This window comes from Gopherus flavomarginatus, chromosome 3 (assembly GCF_025201925.1).
Source record: "Gopherus flavomarginatus isolate rGopFla2 chromosome 3, rGopFla2.mat.asm, whole genome shotgun sequence".
NCBI classification, from domain to species: Eukaryota; Metazoa; Chordata; order Testudines; family Testudinidae; genus Gopherus; species Gopherus flavomarginatus.
In genome coordinates, this window is record NC_066619.1 from 38307673 (window position 1) to 38326974 (window position 19302).

General features: G+C 43.9%; 1 protein-coding gene across 6 annotated transcripts in view; it reads right to left on the bottom strand.

Moving 5' to 3' along the window:
- PDE4D (phosphodiesterase 4D) overlaps positions 1–19302 on the bottom strand; it is a 1077829-nt gene that overhangs the window by 182521 nt on the left and 876006 nt on the right. For all 6 annotated transcript variants that reach the window (XM_050946931.1, XM_050946933.1, XM_050946932.1 and 3 more), the window contains 2 exons: positions 17337–17373; positions 6681–6754 (listed from right to left, as the gene is read on the bottom strand). In XM_050946931.1, the coding sequence (XP_050802888.1) occupies positions 6681–6754; positions 17337–17373 (111 nt within the window). The remainder of the gene's footprint in view (positions 1–6680; positions 6755–17336; positions 17374–19302) is intronic.

Below are 19302 nucleotides of genomic sequence, written 5' to 3' on the forward strand. Positions count from 1 at the left end.
GAAACCGCATCCCTGCCCACATCAGGGAGGGAGGTAGCCACCACTCTAGGGAGTCTATGGTGTTCGAGGGAACGGTGACCACCATGACCATTGGCTCCCTGTCCGGGCGGTACGCCGAGGTGGGCCGGACTTGGCGAGGACGGAGGCGGAACGTGGCGTGTTTGGATACAAACTTGCGGGCAACCATGGACCCAGGAGACTGAGACAAGAACAAGTCGAGGTAGTTGGGAAAGCCCTTCGACCTCCTATGATTGTTGCCATCGCCTAAAACCGCAGGTGTGATAAGCAGGCTCCAGCTGGGTAGGAGACCAGGACAGCCCCTTGGAAGCCCAACCTCTGCGTGGGAACCAGAGTGGATTGCTCTATAGGAACCATCAGGCCTTGGCCTGTGAATAAGACCGTGACGATGTCCACGCACTGAGCGGTTTGTGTCTCAGAGTCTCCTCGGATAAGCGAATCGATGGTAGGCGGCGACTATGGCCGTAAGCCAGGAGAGTGACCGTTGGCTATAAAGCGGAGGTACCTCCTGTGCGGAGGGAAGATGGCGTCACGAAAGTACGCGTCCCTCATATCCAGGGCGGCATAGTAGCCCCCAGGAGGTAAGGATGGAATAATGGTTCCCAGGGATACCATGCAGAACTTCAACCTCATTCTAAACCGGTTGAGTCCGTGCAGGACCAGGAAGGTCTGACCTGTGCCCGCGTGGGGGACTAGGGCATAACGGGAGTAAAACCCCTCGCCCCTTTCGCCCGCCGAAGGGGGACAGGGCTGGAGCAAATTAAAGGTGATACACTGTCCCCAGGTACACCTTGGAAGGTTCGTCTCCGGTCCCAGTGGTAATTACGAGGGACCTTGACCTTGGCTCTTTAGGGGGCCTGACGTTCGTCCGCGACCACCTTGGCCTTGCCGTTAGCCAAAGTTCTGCCTCTGGCTAGGCACAGAGTATGGCGGCTGGGGCCAGAAAGGCCTGCGTTTAATCGCCGGCGTATGCATGCTTAGAGAGCGCATTAGGAGCCCATTGACCACCAGGCTTCGCAGCCTGGGGCTGTCCCTGCCACGACGAGGCCTTTACCAACAAAGGGTAAATCCTGAATGGCAAACTGCAGCTCCCGTCGGAGGTTTGAAACCTGAAGCCATGCACCTCATGGCGACGCCCAAGGCCAGAGTCCTGGCCGCCGTGTCTGCTGCGTCCAACGAGGCCTGGAGGGACGCTCCGGGAACCTCCTTTCCTCTGTCCTCCGAGACGGCAGCGGACTCCTGGCGGGAGGTCTGAAGGAAAAACTCCTTCACCCCGGTGCTATAAGTATTGCAGCTAAGCAAGGCTTGTTGCTTTGCTACCTAGAACTGTAGGGCCTCTGCAGAGTACCCTGGCGGCCAAGCAAGCCCATGCGCCAAGCCTCTTTCGGCATTGGGGCGGGCGCCCGCTGGCCATCATGTCAGGATCATGGTCCTGAGCATAGAATCTGCGCATATGGAATGACACAGATGCGTGTGCGGACTGCCACGGAGGTACTAAAGAAGGCACAGGCAGAGTCTCTGACTCACTCGGACCTTGCCCAACTCGGCACCGGGGACCGGCACCGGGAGGCGTACCGGTACCTGGAACGAGATCCAGACCCGCAACCAGAACGGTGCCGGGAGGTCAACCGAGATCTCGAGGCTCGGGGAGAGACTACAGGAGTCAAGGTATCCGCCGCGGCGCCGGGAGTCGGAACGGTGCCGACAGCGGGTCGGCGAACGGAATACCGGGCGGTGCAGCGAGTGTGACCAGTACCGATGAGGAAACAGCATCGGGACTGCCGATGGTGCCGGGCTGTATCAGGCAGCATCGACTCTGTCATGGCAATGAAATTCCTCGCCGTCGGTAACGTCTCCGGCGTGGAGGGAACAGCAGGCTCAACCACAGCGCATAGTGGGGAGCTGTCAGGCATCGGATTCGACGGCCCTTGTGGGACCGGGGTTGACGGTACCGAGGTTCGGTGCCGGGCGATCCGAGTTAGATAAGCTGGCTAGCTGCGGTGCCGTCGGCACGGAAGCAGCAGGAGCAATAAGCTCAACCACGGCGCGTGCCGGGGAGCCGTCAGGCACCGGATTCGATAGCCCTTGTGGGACCGGAATCGACGGTGCCGACATTGTCGGTGCCTCAGAGGCGTCGGTGCTGGGCAATCCGACCGAGACTAGCCCTCTGGCTGCGATGCAGGTTGCACGGAAGCAGGAGCAGGGCTCTCAACCACGGCGCGTGCCGGGGAGCCCTCAGGCCCTGGATCCTAACGGCCCTCGTGGGACCGGGACCGACGGTGCCGACGTCATCGGTGCCGCAGCAGACGCCGGTGCCGGGCGATCCGACTCAGAGGAGCCCTCTGGCTGCGGTGCCGTTGGCACGGAAGCAGCATGAGCAGTAACTCAACCACGGCGCATGCCGGGGAGCCGTCAGGCACCGGATCCTAACGGCCCTCGTAGGACCGGGATCGGCGGTGCCGACGTCATCGGTGCCGCAGCAGGCGTCGGTGTCGGGCGATCTGACTCAGACGAGCTCTCTGGCTGCGGTGCCGCTGGCACGGAAGCAGCAGGAGCAGTAGCTCAACCACGGCGCGTGCCGGGGAGCCGTCAGGCACCGGATTCTACGGCCCTTACGGGACCGGGATTGACGGTGCCGACGTCGTCGATGCCTCAGCAGGTGTCGGTGCCGGGCGATCCGACCTAGACGGGCTCACTGGCTGCAGTGCCGCTGGCACGGAAGCAGCAGGAGCAGTAGCTCAACCACGGCGCGTGCCGGGGAGCCGTCAGGCACCGGATTCTACGGCCCTTACGGGACCGGGATCGACGGTGCCGACGTCGTCGATGCCTCAGCAGGTGTTGGTGCCGGGCGATCCGACCTAGACGGGCTCACTGGCTGCAGTGCCGCTGGCACGGAAGCAGCAGGAGCAGGAGCTCAACCACGGCGCGTGCCGGGGAGCCGTCAGGCACCGGATTCCACGGCCCTCGTGGGACCGGGATCGACGGCGCCGACGTCATCGGTGCCGGGTGATCCGTCTTAGATGAGCTCTCTGGCTGCGGTGCCGTTGGCACGGAAGCAGCAGGAGCAGTAAGCTCTACCACGGCGCGTGCCGGGGAGCTGCCAGGCACCGGATTCCGTGGCCCTGGGGGACTGGAAACGACGGTGTCGACGTCATCGGTGCCTCTGCAGGTGTCGGTGCCAGGTAATCCAACTTAGACGAGCTCCCTGGCTGCGATGCAGATGGCACGGAAGCAGCAGGAGCAGGGGGTCTCAACCACGGCGCGTGCCGGGGAGCCATCAGGCACCAGCAGGAATCGTAGGCTCTCTCGACCTCGGAAGAAGGGAGCAGTGCCGAGCCGATATCGGTGCCGGCGACGGCCGGTGCCGAAAGGCCTTGGTAGTATCGGCGGGGTCCGGTGCCAAGGAGGCGCTACTGCCCGCCGCTTGATCATCGCTCGGCGCCCCAGGTGGAGGGGTAAGTGAAAATCCCACACCGTTTTGTTCTCGGCTTAAAAGCCTTGCAAATGGGGCACTTAGCTGTCAAGTGTGATTCCCTGAGGCACTTGAAACAGGAGTCGTGTGGATCTCCCTTCGGCCGCGGCTTCTGGCACGCCGGCCCATTCGAAAAACCGGTGAGCCCCGCATGGGCTCCGGGACCGGGTTCATGGAAGGGGCTACTTCCCGAACCCCGCTAACTAAACTAACCATGTTAGCAAAGAAAACGTATAACTATACAAATATATAAATAAAAGGGTTATAACTGCGTAACTATATACGAGAAATACGAGTAGCTAGGGAAGTGGAGGTCAGCTAAGCCGCGCTCCACTGTTCCAACGACCGACACGGGCGGTAAGAAGGAACTGAGGAGCGGGTGGGCCGGCAGAGGTATATATCGAGCGCCATGGTGGCGCCACTCTAGGGGGCGACCTGCCGGCCCACTGAGTTGCTAGGGTAAAAGTTTTCCGACGAATGTGCACGCGCGGCGCGTACACCTAACTGGAATGGATATGAGCAATCACTCGAAGAAGAACTGCAATATTTGATTACAGAAGGTCCCTTAATAAAGAGAATATTTCTAAAACAATCTAAAATATTGTTGAGTTTTCAATTGCTATTGTGCCGTATTTTCAGCCATTTTTCATTTGCTACACATAAAAGTTTTATTCTGCAGATCTTCTTTCATGCTTTCTCCGGTAACTGAAATGACTATGGCGGCAGATTTTCTGACTTGATACACACAAGGAACAGAAATGTCCCCTAACTCACCTACTGGGGATACCCTCAGTGTGAAGGAGTCTCCAGCAGGCACAGGGTTAACAGAACCAACTTCCCCGCAGCACAGGGATTAAGGGTAGAGGGGAGGACGGAGAGAGAGAGGGACAGAAGAAAGGAAGGAACAGAGGGTGGTGCACCAGCCCCCAAGCTGTTCTAAAATGAGCCAGAGCTGGGGAAGAAGATTAATGAGCTGTAAATAGCTCTCTGACAAGCTCCACATTTTGCTGTACCCAGTGAAATCTGGGAATCTGCCCTATATCAGAAATTGCTTAGAAAGAGTATATTTTAACTGCTGTATTTCTACAAACCATAACTAGTACAAACCCCCAAAGTCCTCAGAGAGATCCTACAAACCTTATTAAATACTATAAAACCTTGTTTAATTCCCTTCGCACCCTCCATCCTGTGCACTGAATGAGGCAGGGCTCCTATAGAAAAATTATGTGACCCTGTAATTAGAGACTGAAGATTATTGTAACGTGTATGCACCAAGATAAAATAAAAGTACAAAGGGGAAGGAACAGGCAACCTTAATTCTAGTATTTCCTAATTTTGAATGCTGACTATACAACCAATATATGTTCTGTTAATTTAGTTTTTTAAAATCTAATAATAATAAGACAAGGGGGCATGGAAGCATCATTGCTTTTCATCTATTGTTAAACTGAATATTAAGAATGTTAGATGAGTCAGAGGGTTGACATTGGATAATCTAGAGTTAAGCTCCTCAGTTTATGCAGATTATATATGACTGGCAGACACGTTTGAATTAATTATGATAATCTTTGCTACTTTGTAAAATTGGTGGAGTTGACTTGGACTTACAATAAGCGCCAAGATGAAGTGATTGCATTTTGGAATAGGGACAATAAATGTACTAGTGATGAAGTCATAAAACAAGTACAACAAGGAGTCCAGTGGCACCTTGAAGATTAACAGATTTATTTGGGCATAACCTTTTGTGGGTAAAAAACCTCACTTCTTCAGATGCCTGGAGAAACCTCATTTCTTCCATGCATCTGAAGAAGTGAAGTTTTTTACCCACGAAAGCTTATGTCCAAATACATCTGTTAAACTTTAAGATGCCACCGGACTCCTTGTTGTTTTTGCGGATACAGACCAACATGGCTACCCCCTTATACATAAAACAAGTAGAATCCTATGTGTATATAGGAAGCTTAATCAGTGACAAGTGCTGCAAGAAATTGATGCAATTATGGAGTGACAAAAACATTATGTTTGGTACCAAAGTGAAAACGTATCAAACTAGTGTACTAACTATATTACTTTATGGATGGAAGCAGCTTCATTAAATGAAACAGACATCAGAAGGCCAGAGGTAGTAGAGAAAAAGGGCAGGTGTAAAGTGGAATGATTTTAAGACAAGTGAAGACATTGGAAGGAGAGTAGGATGTGAAATTAGGGTATAGGATTGGTTACAACTGAAAATATTATGATGATAGTGACACTGCAGAAGACCAACAGTGACAGGATGCCAAAGAAAATAATGCAAGTGCAATGACGGTCAGTCTGACCAAGAAGCTGACTACAAACTAGATGGCTGGACATCGTTTGCAGGGACATGACCATGCAGGGCTTAATGGAGGAACAAGCCAAGGACAGGAATGAATGCCAACAATGTTAACTGCTCCCTGTGCCTACAAAGATGCTCCAGGATGAAAGAGTGTCAAATTATTTTAGAAACTAACAATGCACTATAAACAACTTATATCTTGTAAATATAGTGACAAGAAACCCAAGTTCTACTCATAATTTACAACATTAACCACTATCCAGAACTCCTTAATGGAATTACAGCTGTATATTACATGATTTCTTTCTTTTTTTTGTTTTAATGTAAAACAGGTTCCACTGTCATTAATTGAGACCACATTTCTGTAGTAATGTTGGAAAAAAATGTTGGATGTGTTATTTCAGTTATATAATTAGACTTCAATAGATACATTAATACTTGATTACCGTATATTTTCAAACAAAGATTTCACTGTCCTGGACTGAATAGGCAGAATTTTAGGGTCAGATCCTGCTAGTGAGTTGCCATGTGTGTAGTGGTTCACACACTTGGATATAGTTGCAGGATCCCTTACACATGACTAATTTGATGCAAGTCATAGATATTAGACGTTACTTCCAAGTTTATATAATCACATTGTAAGTAAGGTACTGCAAGAGAAAATGATGGCTGTTGGCTTAGTTTTAATGTTTAACACTGTTATTTCAAAATATTAATAGAAAATTAACTGGTCATATCATTTGACATCATTTGGGGCTTTTACAAGTCTAACAGCACAGGATGCACTCTGAAATCTAAAGACATTGCCCTGAGTTTTAACATTCAATAAGCACCACTCCAAAAAGTTCAGAGGGGAAAAGAGTCTGCACTCACTTGTTGGGTGCCCGATCTGGTAAGTTGGTTAATGCAGCAAAATTATTCCGTACAGTACGCAGGCTGGCCAGCACCTGGAACAAAGAAAGATGTTTCATTCTAAATTCTTGCATGTGATACTGATTTATTGCCACTCTGCTGTGTTAAAGGCAAAAGAAAAACTCATTACAAATGGATTATAAAAAGTTTCCAGGCTTGCTTTAATGTCTGAAGACTGAACATTATTTAACAATATATCTTTTGTAAAACAAGAAAACAGTTTATTGCTTTTCCCCCTTCACTAAACAACTCATTATTTGTTTAAAGACAGACTTATTTGAAGAGGAGGAAAGTTTTTCACAGAATGCAATTTAACTCTCCAAAATGACCAAAAAATAATTCATGTTTTGAGAAGAATGGCCCACTAATACCTAGCACACCATAAATAAAAATGATTACATGATCTTCCATTTGCACAGCAGCAAGCTTTTACATTTTACATCCAGTTTGAATAAAGTGTAGTGAAAAAAGTTACCAACTTCATATGCCTTGCCTATATGAACACTAACACATATGTGGGTAGGAAATGCTAGATCTGAATATAAACAAAGGATTATGGTCACACATGGACTAGAATGGGGCATGGACAACAAAAATTAGAAGAAAAGATTTGCTGCTTTTAAAGAAAGAAAAAAAGAATAATCAGAAGAGAAAATACTAGATAGAATTGAGAAAAAAAGACTAGGAAGATATTGTAGAAAGACAGGGAGAGCTGGAATTGGGAAGGGAAAAAAGGACTAAAGGAAAAGAGAAAAGGTAAAATAAGGAAAGATACGTGCTTGGCTTTATAGTGAATTTATATTTAACTTGTATAACCTTCTATTCTACTCTTCTAGCAGATATCCTATAGATCCTGTCTGTGGAAGAGGGGAAGAAGGGGAAGGGATGTGGTGGCTAGCTGTATTTTGAGTAACTATGCTAAAATGGCTAGATATTTATCTTGGACATATAATTACATTATTGATTATCTCTAGGGAACAGATTCTGGCTGCTCCTGTGCAAGTGGTGAGGATGAGGGGAGGGAACATTGAGTCCTTTCCCAGTTGTGCAAGGGACAGCCAAAATCCCACTCTTTGATCTCCGTTAAGTGGAAAGCACAGCAGCTCACAGCATTGTGAACATTGCTTGACACATCCAAAAGGCCACCACTTCTTTCCCAAACCGTGCACTAGCACAACTAGGTGATGTTCTGAGAACAATGATGGTGCGGGAGATGCATGCTACACTCCCAGAAAAGTGCTTCTCTATGGGCTCCCCTCAGTCCCTGCCAAAGCATTCTACAGCACCCTGCAGGCAGATTGCTTCTGGCATCTGCTGCAAATGCACCAGATCTCCAAACACACCCTTACCAGGAGTCGGCAATCTTTCAGCAGTGGTGTACCGAGTCTTCATTTATTCACTCTAATTTAAAGTTTCACATGCCAGTAATACATTTTAACATTTTTAGAAGCTCTCTTTCTATAAGTCTATAATATATAACTAAACTATTGTTGTATGTAAAGTAAATAAGGTTTTTAAAATGTTTAAGAAGCATCATTTAAAATTAAATTAAAATGCAGAGCTCCCCAGACCAGTGGTCAGGACCTGGGCACCGTAAGTGCCACTGAAAATCAGCTCACGTGCTGCCTTTGGCACTCATGCCATAGTTTGCCTACCCCAGGCTACAGGTTTAAAAGTAACAATACATGAGTTATTAGCTACAGTGAATTCTAGAGTTAAATAATTTTAATTCTTGTTTGCTAATTATCCAAAAATATTTATAGTTCTGGCTTTTCTGTTTGTTTTTCCTTCCAATGGGAATATTCCCATGTATAAAAAATTACCCTTGTGTGTAAGTGTTTGTCGGATTGAGGCCTACAGGGGAAACCAATTAATAAAACTTAACCTCTCCCTTCTAAGTGAACACACCTCTGCTACCCAAGATTTAATCACTGAATATAACTGTTGTTCATTTCAAAATCAAAGCATAGGCAAATGTATGATCATGCAAGGAATGAAATCCACTATGCCTATTTTTAATGTATCATGCTAGACTACTACAGAAATAGATCAGACCTAACTTTTTAAATAATTCCAAAGTTATTTTATTTTTAAAACCGGAATGCATAGAATAAGTTAATTACAATAGTTTCATTACATTAAAATATGAAAAAACAAACAAATATCCTACTAATAATGATATATTATTTATTGTTACAGCATCCCTGTTTTGGTAAAAACAGTAAAATATTATTAGATATGGGACAGATTATGCACTACACGGCATAGTACTCTGTTCTACCTCCAATAAAAAATAAGCGGTTGGTAGGCCTTGGCCTTTACTGACTACCTTTAATAACAATTGAGCTACCATCACCAAGTGACTTAGAGTTACATGAAACAAAGCCTTCTGCACAACCGAAGCAATTAAGGAAGCCTAGAAATAAACTCAGATCTGTTCCAAATTCCATAACCCAATTTCAGCAGTGATGACTACATTAACTAAAATTTATTGCTGTGTTATTTGCATAATGAAAATGCATCTAACAAGAAAAAAAGAGCTCTTTCTGAGGAATATATTACAAAGGTAAGCGGAGGAATGTGTGACTGGGATGATGTGTGTAGCTTATATAAAATGCCCAATTCCAGAATCTTTATTAAGGCCCCAATCCTGCAAGCTGATCTGCCTGGGTAGACTCCTGTGCCCTCTCAGAGCCCTAGTGATGTCAACAGCGCTCTGCATAAACGCAAGAGTTTGCATGTTCAAATCCTTTTGCAGGATGAGGGCCTACATTTTTATTCAATCCTTAACTCAGGCAAAGTTCCCCTTTAAAGCCGACAAGTATTTTGTCCCAGTACAAAAATCAGTCAACCTAACCTAGTCTGTCTGCTTACTGTTTTCCTAGGGAGCTCACAACCTGTCTTATTTTAATGTTATATAGTGTAATTAAGATTGGCATAAAGATGTCTAGAAAAAGTAAATTTGATAATGCATCAACTCTTTTCCAGTCCTAGGGTGGAAGTTTTCCTTACTGGGCCAATTTTTCTGCAGATATAACTCAATTCACGTTAATAGAGTTACAGCTATAGATAACGTGTGTGTGTGTGTGTGTGTGTGTGTGTGTGTGTGTGTGTGTGTGTGTGTTCTTGTTGCGGGCCTACTAGGGCTAGGAGGAATATTGCAATATTTTCTGTTGCTATTTCAGCTGTGATTCCTTGTGTTTAGTTATTGTGGGAAAGCATTTGCAATTTGGCAATCTGACAATGGTTAGGCTCAGTCTTTTCTCCTCCAATAAAAGGAGAACAGAGAAAACCTTATCGCCAACTCTCAAGAGTTTCAACCAGTGCCTTGTCAGCTGCATGGTTTCAGAGTATCAGCTTTTATGGTGGGTCACGAATGACAAGATGATCTCTAATGCAGGTAGGTGCCAATCCAGTCCTGACAGACCAATTTGGATCCCAGGTAAACACTGTACTATTGATTAGCTCACTCAAGTTCTCATAACTATATTTTATTAATATTCATTTTGTGACACAGAATCATAGACTTTAAGGTCAGAAGGGACCAATATGATTGTCTAGTCTGACCTCCTGCACAACATAGGCTGCAGAATCTCACCCACCCACTCCCACAACTAACCCTTAACCTATGTCTGAGCCACTGAAGTCCTCAAATCATGGTTTAAAGACTTCAAGGTGCAGAGAATCCTCCAGCAAGTGACCCAGGCCCCACGCTTCAGAGGAAGGCGAACCCCCCTCAGGGCCTCTGCCAATCTGCCCTGGAGGAAAATTCCTTCCCGACACTAAATATGGCAATCAGCTAAACCCTGAGCTTGTGGGCAAAATTCATCAGCCAGACACCCAGGAAAGAATTCTCTGTAGTAATTAAGATCCCACCCCATCTAACATCCCATCACAAACCACTGGGAATATTTACCGCTAATAGTCAAAGACCAATTAATTGCCAAAATTAGGCTATCCCATCATACCATCCCCCCATTAATTTATCAAGCTTAGTCTTGAAGTCAGATATATCTTTTGCCCCCACTGCTCCCTTTGGAAGGCTGTACCAGAACTTTACTCCTCTGATGATTAGAAACCTTCGTGTAATTTCAAGTCTAAACTTCCTGATGGCCAGTTTATATCCATTTGTTCTTATGTCCACATTGGTACTGAGTTTAAACAATTCATCTCCCTCCCTGGTATTTATCCCTCTGATATATTCATAAGAGCAATTATAACTCCCCTCAGCTTCTTTTGGTTAGGCTAAACAAGCCAAGCTCTTTGAGTCTCCTTTCATAAGACAGGCTTTCCATTCTTTGGATCATCCTAGTGGCCCTTCTCTGTATCTGTTCCAGTTTGAATTCATGCTTCTTAAACACGGGAAATCAGAACTGCATACAGTATTCCAGATGAGGTCTCACCAGTGCCTTGCATAACAGTACTAACACCTCCTTATCTCTACTAGAAATATCTCGCCTAATGCATCCGAAGACCACATTAGCTTTTTTCACAGCCATATCACATTGGCGGATCATAGTCATCCTGTGATCAACCAATACTGCGAGGTCCTTCTCTTTTACTTCTAACTGATGACTCCCCACCTTATAATAAAAATTCTTGTTATTAATCTCTAAATGCATGACCTTGCACTTTACCTATTAAATTTCATTCTATTACTATTACTCCAGTTTACAAGGTCATCCAGATCTTCCTGTATGATATCCCAGTCTTTCTCTGTATTGGCAATATCTCCCAGCTTTGTGTCATAGACTCATAGACTCTAGGACTGGAAGAGACCTCGAGAGGTCATCGAGTCCAGTCCCCTGCCCTCATGGCAGGACCAAATACTGTCTAGACCATCACTAATAGACATTTATCTAACCTACTCTTAAATATCTCCAGAGATGGAGATTCCACAACTTCCCTAGGCAATCTATTCCAGTGTTTAACTACCCTGACAGTTAGGAACTTTTTCCTAATGTCCAACCTAAATCTCCCTTGCTGCAGTTTAAGCCCATTGCTTCTTGTTCTACCATTGGAGGCTAAGGTGAACAAGTTTTCTCCCTCCTCCTGATGACACCTTTTTAGATACCTGAAAACTGCTATCATGTCCCCTCTCAGTCTTCTCTTTTCCAAACTAAACAAACCCAATTCCTTCAGCCTTCCTTCATAGGTCATGTTCTCAAGACCTTTAATCATTCTCGTTGCTCTTCTCTGGACCCTCTCCAGTTTCTCCACATCCTTCTTGAAATGCGGTGCCCAGAACTGGACACAATACTCCAGTTGAGGCCTAACCAGCGCAGAGTAAAGCGGAAGAATGACTTCTCGTGTCTTGTTTACAACACACCTGTTAATGCATCCCAGAATCACATTTGCTTTTTTTGCAACAGTATCACACTGTTGACTCATATTAAGCTTGTGGTCCACTATGACCCCTACATCTCTTTCTGCCATACTCCTTCCTAGACAGTCTCCTCCCATTCTGTATGTGTGAAACTGATTGTTCCTTCCTAAGTGGAGCACTTTGCATTTGTCTTTATTGAACTTCATCCTGTTTACCTCAGACCATTTCTCCAATTTGTCCAGATCATTTTGAATTTTGACCCTGTCCTCCAAAGCAGTTGCAATCCCTCCCAGTTTTGTATCGTCCGCAAACTTAATAAGCGTACTTTCTATGCCAACATCTAAATCGTTGATGAAGATATTGAACAGAGCCGGTCCCAAAACAGACCCCTGCGGAACCCCACTTGTTATACCTTTCCAGCAGGATTGGGAGCCATTAATAACTACTCTCTGAGTATGGTTATCCAGCCAGTTACGCACCCACCTTATAGTAGCCACATCTAATTTGTACTTTCCTAGTTTGTCTATAAGAATATCATGCGAGACTGTATCAAATGCCTTACTAAAGTCTAGGTATATCACATCCACCGCTTCTCCCTTATCCACAAGGCTTGTTATCCTATCAAAGAATGCTATCAGATTAGTATGACACGATTTGTTCTTTACAAATCCATGCTGGCTATTCCCTATCACCTTACCACTTTCCAAGTGTTTGCAGATGATTTCTTTAATTATCTGCTCCATTATCTTCCCTGGCACAGAAGTTAAACTAACTGGTCTGTAGTTTCCTGGGTTGTTTTTATTTCCCTTTTTATGGATGGGCACTATATTTGCCCCCTTCCAGTCTTCTGCAGTCATCTGCAGACTTTATTAGCACATTCCCACTTTTTGTGCTAAGGTCAGTAATAAAAAGATTAAATAAGATTGGTCCCAAAACTGATCCCTGAGGAACTCCAATAGTAACCTCCCTCTAGCCTGATAGTTCATCTTTCAGTATGACCCATTGTAGTCTCCCCTTTCACCAGTTCCTTATCCACCTTTCAATTTTCATATTGATCCCCATTTTTTCCAATTTAATTAATAATTCCCATTGTGAAACCGTATAAAATGCCTTACTGAAATTGAGGTAAATTAGATCCACTGTGTTTCCTTTATCTAAAAAATCTGTTACCTTCTCAAAGAAGGAGATCAGGTTGGTTTGGCATGATCTACCTTTTGTAAAACCATGTTGTATTTTGTCCCAATTACCATTGACCTCAATGTCCTTAACTACTTTCTCCTTCAAAATTTTTTCCAAGACCTTGCATATTACAGATGTCAAACTAACAGGCCTGTAGTTACCCGGATCACATTTTTTCCTTTCTTAAAAATAGGAACTAAGTTAGCAATTCTCCAGTCATACGGTACAACCCCTGAGTTTACAGAGTCATTAAAAATTCTTGCTAATGGGCTTGCAATTTCATGTGCCAGTTCCTTTAATATTCTTGGATGAAGATTATCTGGGCCCCCCCAATTTAGTCCCATTAAACTGTTCGAGTTTGGCTTCTACCTCGGATGTGTTAATATCTACCTCCATATCCTCATTCCCATTTGTCATCCTGCCATTACCCCTAAGCTCCTCATTAGCCTCATTAAAGACTGAGGCAAAGTATTTGTTTAGATATTGGGCCATGCCTAGATTATCCTTAACCTCCACTCCATCCTCAGTGTTTAGTGATCCCGCTTCTTCTTTCTTTGTTTTTTTCTTATTTATATGGCTATAGAACCATTTACTATTGGTTTTAATTCCCTTTGCAAGGTCCAACTCTACATGGCTTTTGGCCTTTCTCACTTTATCCCTACATGTTCTGACCTCAAAAAGGTTGCTTTCCTTGCTGATCCCTCCCATCTTCCACTCCTTGTAGACCTTCTGCTTTTTCTTAATCACCTCTCTGAGATGCTTGCTCATCCAGCTTGGTTTACAACTCCTGCTTAAGAATTTTTTCCCCTTTCTTGGGATGCAGGCTTCTGATAGTTTCTGCAACTTTGACTTGAAGTAATTTCAGGCCTCCTCTGCCTTTAGCTCCACAGGTTCTTCAGTCCAATCCAGTTCCCTAACTAATTTCCTTAATTCTTTAAAGTTAGCCCTTTTGAAATAAAAAACCCTAGTCCCAGATCTATTTTTGTTTATCCTTCCATTTAGTTTGAACTGAATTAGCTCATGATTGATCAAACCAAGGTGGTCCCCTACAACTGTTTCTTCTATGAGATCCTCACTACTCACCAAAACCAAATCTAAGATGGCATCCCCTCTTGTTGGTTCAGCAACTACTTGGTGAAAGCATCCATCAGCTAGCACATCCAGAAAAATCTGAGCCCTATTATTATTACTAGCACTTGTCCTCCAGTCTATATCTGGGGAGTTAAAGTCTCCTATGATCACACAATTCCCATTAGTATTTACTTCATTAAAAACATTAAAAAGGTCTCTATCCATATCCATATCCAAATCAGATTCTGGTGGTCTATAGCACACCCCAAGCATTATTCCAGGGGAGGCTCTAGTAGCTTTCTTTCCCAATGTGATTTTTGCACAGACACACTCTCTCTTATCCATTCCATCACTTCTTATTTCTTTACAGTCTGCCTCATCATTGATATACAATGCTACTCCACCACCTTTACCTTTATTTCTGTCTTTCCTAAACAGCACATACCCTTCAATACCTATACTCAAGTCATGACTACTATTCCACAATGTTTCTGTTAGCCCTATAATATCTGGTTTCGCATTCTGCACCAGTAGCTCTGGTTCCTGCATTTTGTTACCTAGGCTCCTCGCATTAGTGTACAAACATCTTAATTTTTGCCGTTTGACTTCACTGACATTCTTTACCCGATAAGGCACATTCTACCACCAGTATCACCTATTAGACTGGTATCTACACTACTCTTCCTCCTTATGTCCATTCTCCTACCCACGGCTGTATCCTTTCTTACTTTGTTTTCTTCCCTCTCAATGTTAAAATCTGACTTGGAGATTACCTGGACATCTCCCAACCATCTCTCCCAAATTCCTAGTTTAAAGTTCTCTTAATCAGTTGCGTCAGCCTCCATCCTAGAAGTCTATTTCCCTCCCTAATCAGAGGAAGTCCATCCAGAGAGAACAATCCTCTGTCCATGAATGCCTCCCAGTGACCATACACCCCAAAGCCTTCCTTATAGTACCACTGCCTGAGCCATCTGTTGATCATCATGATATTGTCACACCTTTGTTGCCCTTCTCTAGGAAAAGGCAGAATCCCATTGAAGATTACCTGAGACTCGATTTCCTTAAGCATCTTCCCCAGCCTGGCATAGTCTCCCTGGATATGTTCCAGTGAGAATCTAGCTGTATCATTTGATAATCAGGGGATTCTTTCCCGCTCCCGTTAGGATCCTCTTCAGCCTCAAGTCTACATCCCGTATCTAAGCACCAGGCAGATAGCACACCCTTCTGTTCTCTGGATCAGCTCTGGTTACAGGCCCGTCTATTCTTCTCAGTAAGGAGTCCCCAACACATAGACCTGCCTTTTCCTGGTGATGGTGCGATTCTCTGGTCTATCCCCTGTTCCCTCTGGCTGCAAGTCCTCTGATTCATATTCTCCCTTGCATTCCTCTGCAACCCATCCCGTATCCTCCTGGGGCTCATATTCTGTGTTATCTTCATTGACTCTTCCCCTCTTCCTACAGAACTAGCTGCTCTTCTTTTCTTCTTCCTTGCCCTCCCACCGTCAGTGACCACTTGCTGTGCCCCTTTTTCATTTTCCAACTCCGCAAACCTGTTCCTGAGCTCTATTGCTCCTTCACTAGCCCATCTTTTCCTCTGCCTGGTTCTCTTAGTCACATGCTTCCACTGTCTACTTTCCTCACCCAGCAGTCTCCCTTCAGAGTTCTTTGGTCCTGCTTCCATCTGCAAGTATGAGCTTTTCCCTTCAGCCTCTTCGTGTCTTTGCTCCATCATCTGCTCGAACCGCCTTCTAAATGCTACCAGAGTTTCCACCGGCATCTCCAATCCTCTTATCTTTTCTTCCATCAGCTCTATCATGCGACACTTCATGCAGACAAAACTCTTTTCAGGTACCCTCTCCAAGATCATGTACATACTGCAGTTTCCACATCCAGTCATTTTCATTGTGTCTTCCACTGCTTGGGTCACTACCATTGCTGTCTCTGTATCTGCCATAGCTTTCCCACCTAAGTCCTATTAGTACAGGAAACACAAATCAAACCAAACCACCACCACCCACAGCAAAACAAACCCCCAGCAAGCACTACAACACTGCCAGAACATCACACATTCCCTTCACTAGCTTGTCTGTTCCTCTGCCTTGTTCTCCTAGTCTTCCCCCCAAACTCCCCTTGCAAACTCCCACTCAAACTCCTTTGTTTACAGCTCTGTTTGCTGGCTCCTGTGCTGCATGCACAAACACCATGATAAGAAAATCTGGATGCTCAGTCTGAAGGAGGACATTGTTCTTACTTTATTCTACTATGCCTCACCCTTCCACTCCTCTTTCGTCTCCAAACACATACAGCTCCATGGGCTTAGTTCTACCTTTAGATACATGGAGGCACCTCTCAGTCACTTCAGTGAGAGATGCACACATCCACTTGAGAGGAAAATGTGGTCCCAAGAGTTCAGAAATTCACCTCTGAAATACTTAACTAATGATATATCATAAGACATCTATACTGTTAAAATGTATCCATGATTTATATTTGTTATAATTATATTTGAATTGATATTTTGTAAAACATAATAAAACCTGGTTACAAGAATCAAAACTAAATAATTAATATATGTGATTGTGTAAGTGAACATATTCTGTGGAGAATCATTATATATAAAAATACCTGCACATAAAGAGCTGAAAGTGGCTAGTAAACTGTGGATGACAGAGCACACTGACATTTTAACAGCAGAAGATCACAGTTTTGTCCTGTTGATGGCACAATAGCACTATGGCTTGATACAATAGTTGAGGAGAAATTAAACTAGGACATTTTGCAGTTTATGTAACTGCTTTTTACTACACAATCAGGGGTAAACCAATAAAAAAGAGCTATAGGTAACATCTGTGGCAGAATCAGTTTGTTGACAGTGTTTTTTCTTTTCCTTCCCCGAATCAAGCAAGAAATCTGATTTCAAGATAAGAGACAGGAAACAATGGGTGTAACCATGGGGCCCTTCATATGTAAACTATAACATCACCCGAAAATGAGATTACTCATCTTATTACTTCATACGTATATATGGTAAGTTGTGCCTACCTGAGCAAATGGAGTCACAATCAAGTCATCTCCATGTCTGGAAAATAAACAAAATTATAAATTAGATGTTATTGATGACTATTCTCATTGAAGCTACTTTAAAAAAATCAGGACATAAATTAAGGCTTATACATTACTTTAGTTAACCTCAGTCTTATTCCTCAGCATCCATTCATCCCAGCTGCTTTAAAAATGCCTCTGAAAGGAAAACATTTAGCAGCTGCCCAATCATGCGGTGTCTTTATGGGACCGCTGGAGAACCAGTTGATTTTTACGCTGCTTGTTGGACAGATGAACACAGACAGACAGACAGACAGGATGAATCAGCAAAGACCACATTCCCAAACTTCCATTTCCACCCCCTTCTTTGAAACTAAATGGAATCTCTTTCATATAAGAGTTAACCAGGCATGCCTATGTGTCTGGTAGCACCCAAAATTAGTTTTGGTGGAGGGACACAGCCCACCTAAATATTGAAAGTGATTTGCATTAAGTGTTACTAACAGATTATAATTTGTGAGCATTGGACAAGCTAGTAACTGCAGATGACTGGGGACTACATCACAGACTAATAAAAACCTAGTTAAACTTTTAAACTGACTCACATATCTGAAGTTATATGGGAGTGTTACTTGATGTGTGCTGTTGCTGTAGCAACCACACCCACACCATGCTAGGTGATGTAGGCGCAAGGTGTCATAATGATGTGTCTTAGTGGAGGAGGGAGGGAAAGGGGGTTATCATCTCTTCAGTAACGAAAACTTCTTGCTAGAGGAAACTGGGTTATGGTCTAAAGTAAATCCCACTTCCCTGATGAATAAAATGTCAAAATTATACATAAACTACCACATATAGTCATGGCCTGTGTGCGATACTTTGCATTTAGTTACCAGAGGTACTGAGTAGAAACTTGGGAGGGTGAAGAAACTTGGGAGGGCTGATGTACACACACAGTTTATTCATTCTTTAATTACATTTTCAAAAAACTGTGACTGATAATGAATATACTGTAATTAACTCATGGCAGATATATACATAGTCCGATAAGTCATCATTTGAAATATTTTTCCCCAAATATGCTCCAATAACTATATATAACTGCTGCGTGGTCTATGAACAATTTGTCCAACATTACTTTTACGGAATAAGGGCTCTAATCCTAGTTACCTGGCACCCATCTTCTTTTCAGAAAAAATGATAATGCCAGCTTTATCCAACTAGCTGGAGCTAGGAGTTTCTAATTATTATTTTTAAAATAAGGCAAACAGAACAGTCATTAAAAGCCAGAAAATGATTCACAAAGAAATAATTTAGTAAGAATTTGTTTTTAATATGCCTGATTTATTGTGCAATAGATATGTCACACAGGTTATAGATTGCAGCTTTAGCACCTGAAATCATTCATCCAAAATTGTTACTGACCGTTTGTACTTTAATGTGCTTAAAATTTTAAACCTATTTTCAATAAGGGAGCCTTCCCTTCCATCCGCTGGGAAAATTTAAGTATATATGAGAGAAAGAGGGAGTGTGTTTAAAAGGGGACTTTTCATATTAACAAAAAAGTCACTTCTAAGGAACTTTTATGATTAAAATAGAAATTTAACTGGCATTTGATTTGTTAGAAAGCGATTGTTATTATTTAGATAGTGCCCACAAGATAGCAGGTGATTTATAGGTGTTGCAACATCATGGTCCCAAAAAGCTCTGAATATAAGCAGATAGGCCCAGATCAAATAGAAATTAGGAGCCTAAATACCTTTGAATTTCTGGGACATTGAAACAAAGGATGGGGAATAGGATGAAAAAAAAGTTAAGTGAGTGACCAGTGATGTCTAGCATACACTTTACTAGTGGTTTTTATTGTCATCGCCTGTGTTAATATTTATGTGAATGGAACAGTAGGTTTTAAGGGGGAAGAAGTGTGTATTTTAAGCGGGGTAGGGTCTTGCAAAAGTAGGTGAAGGCA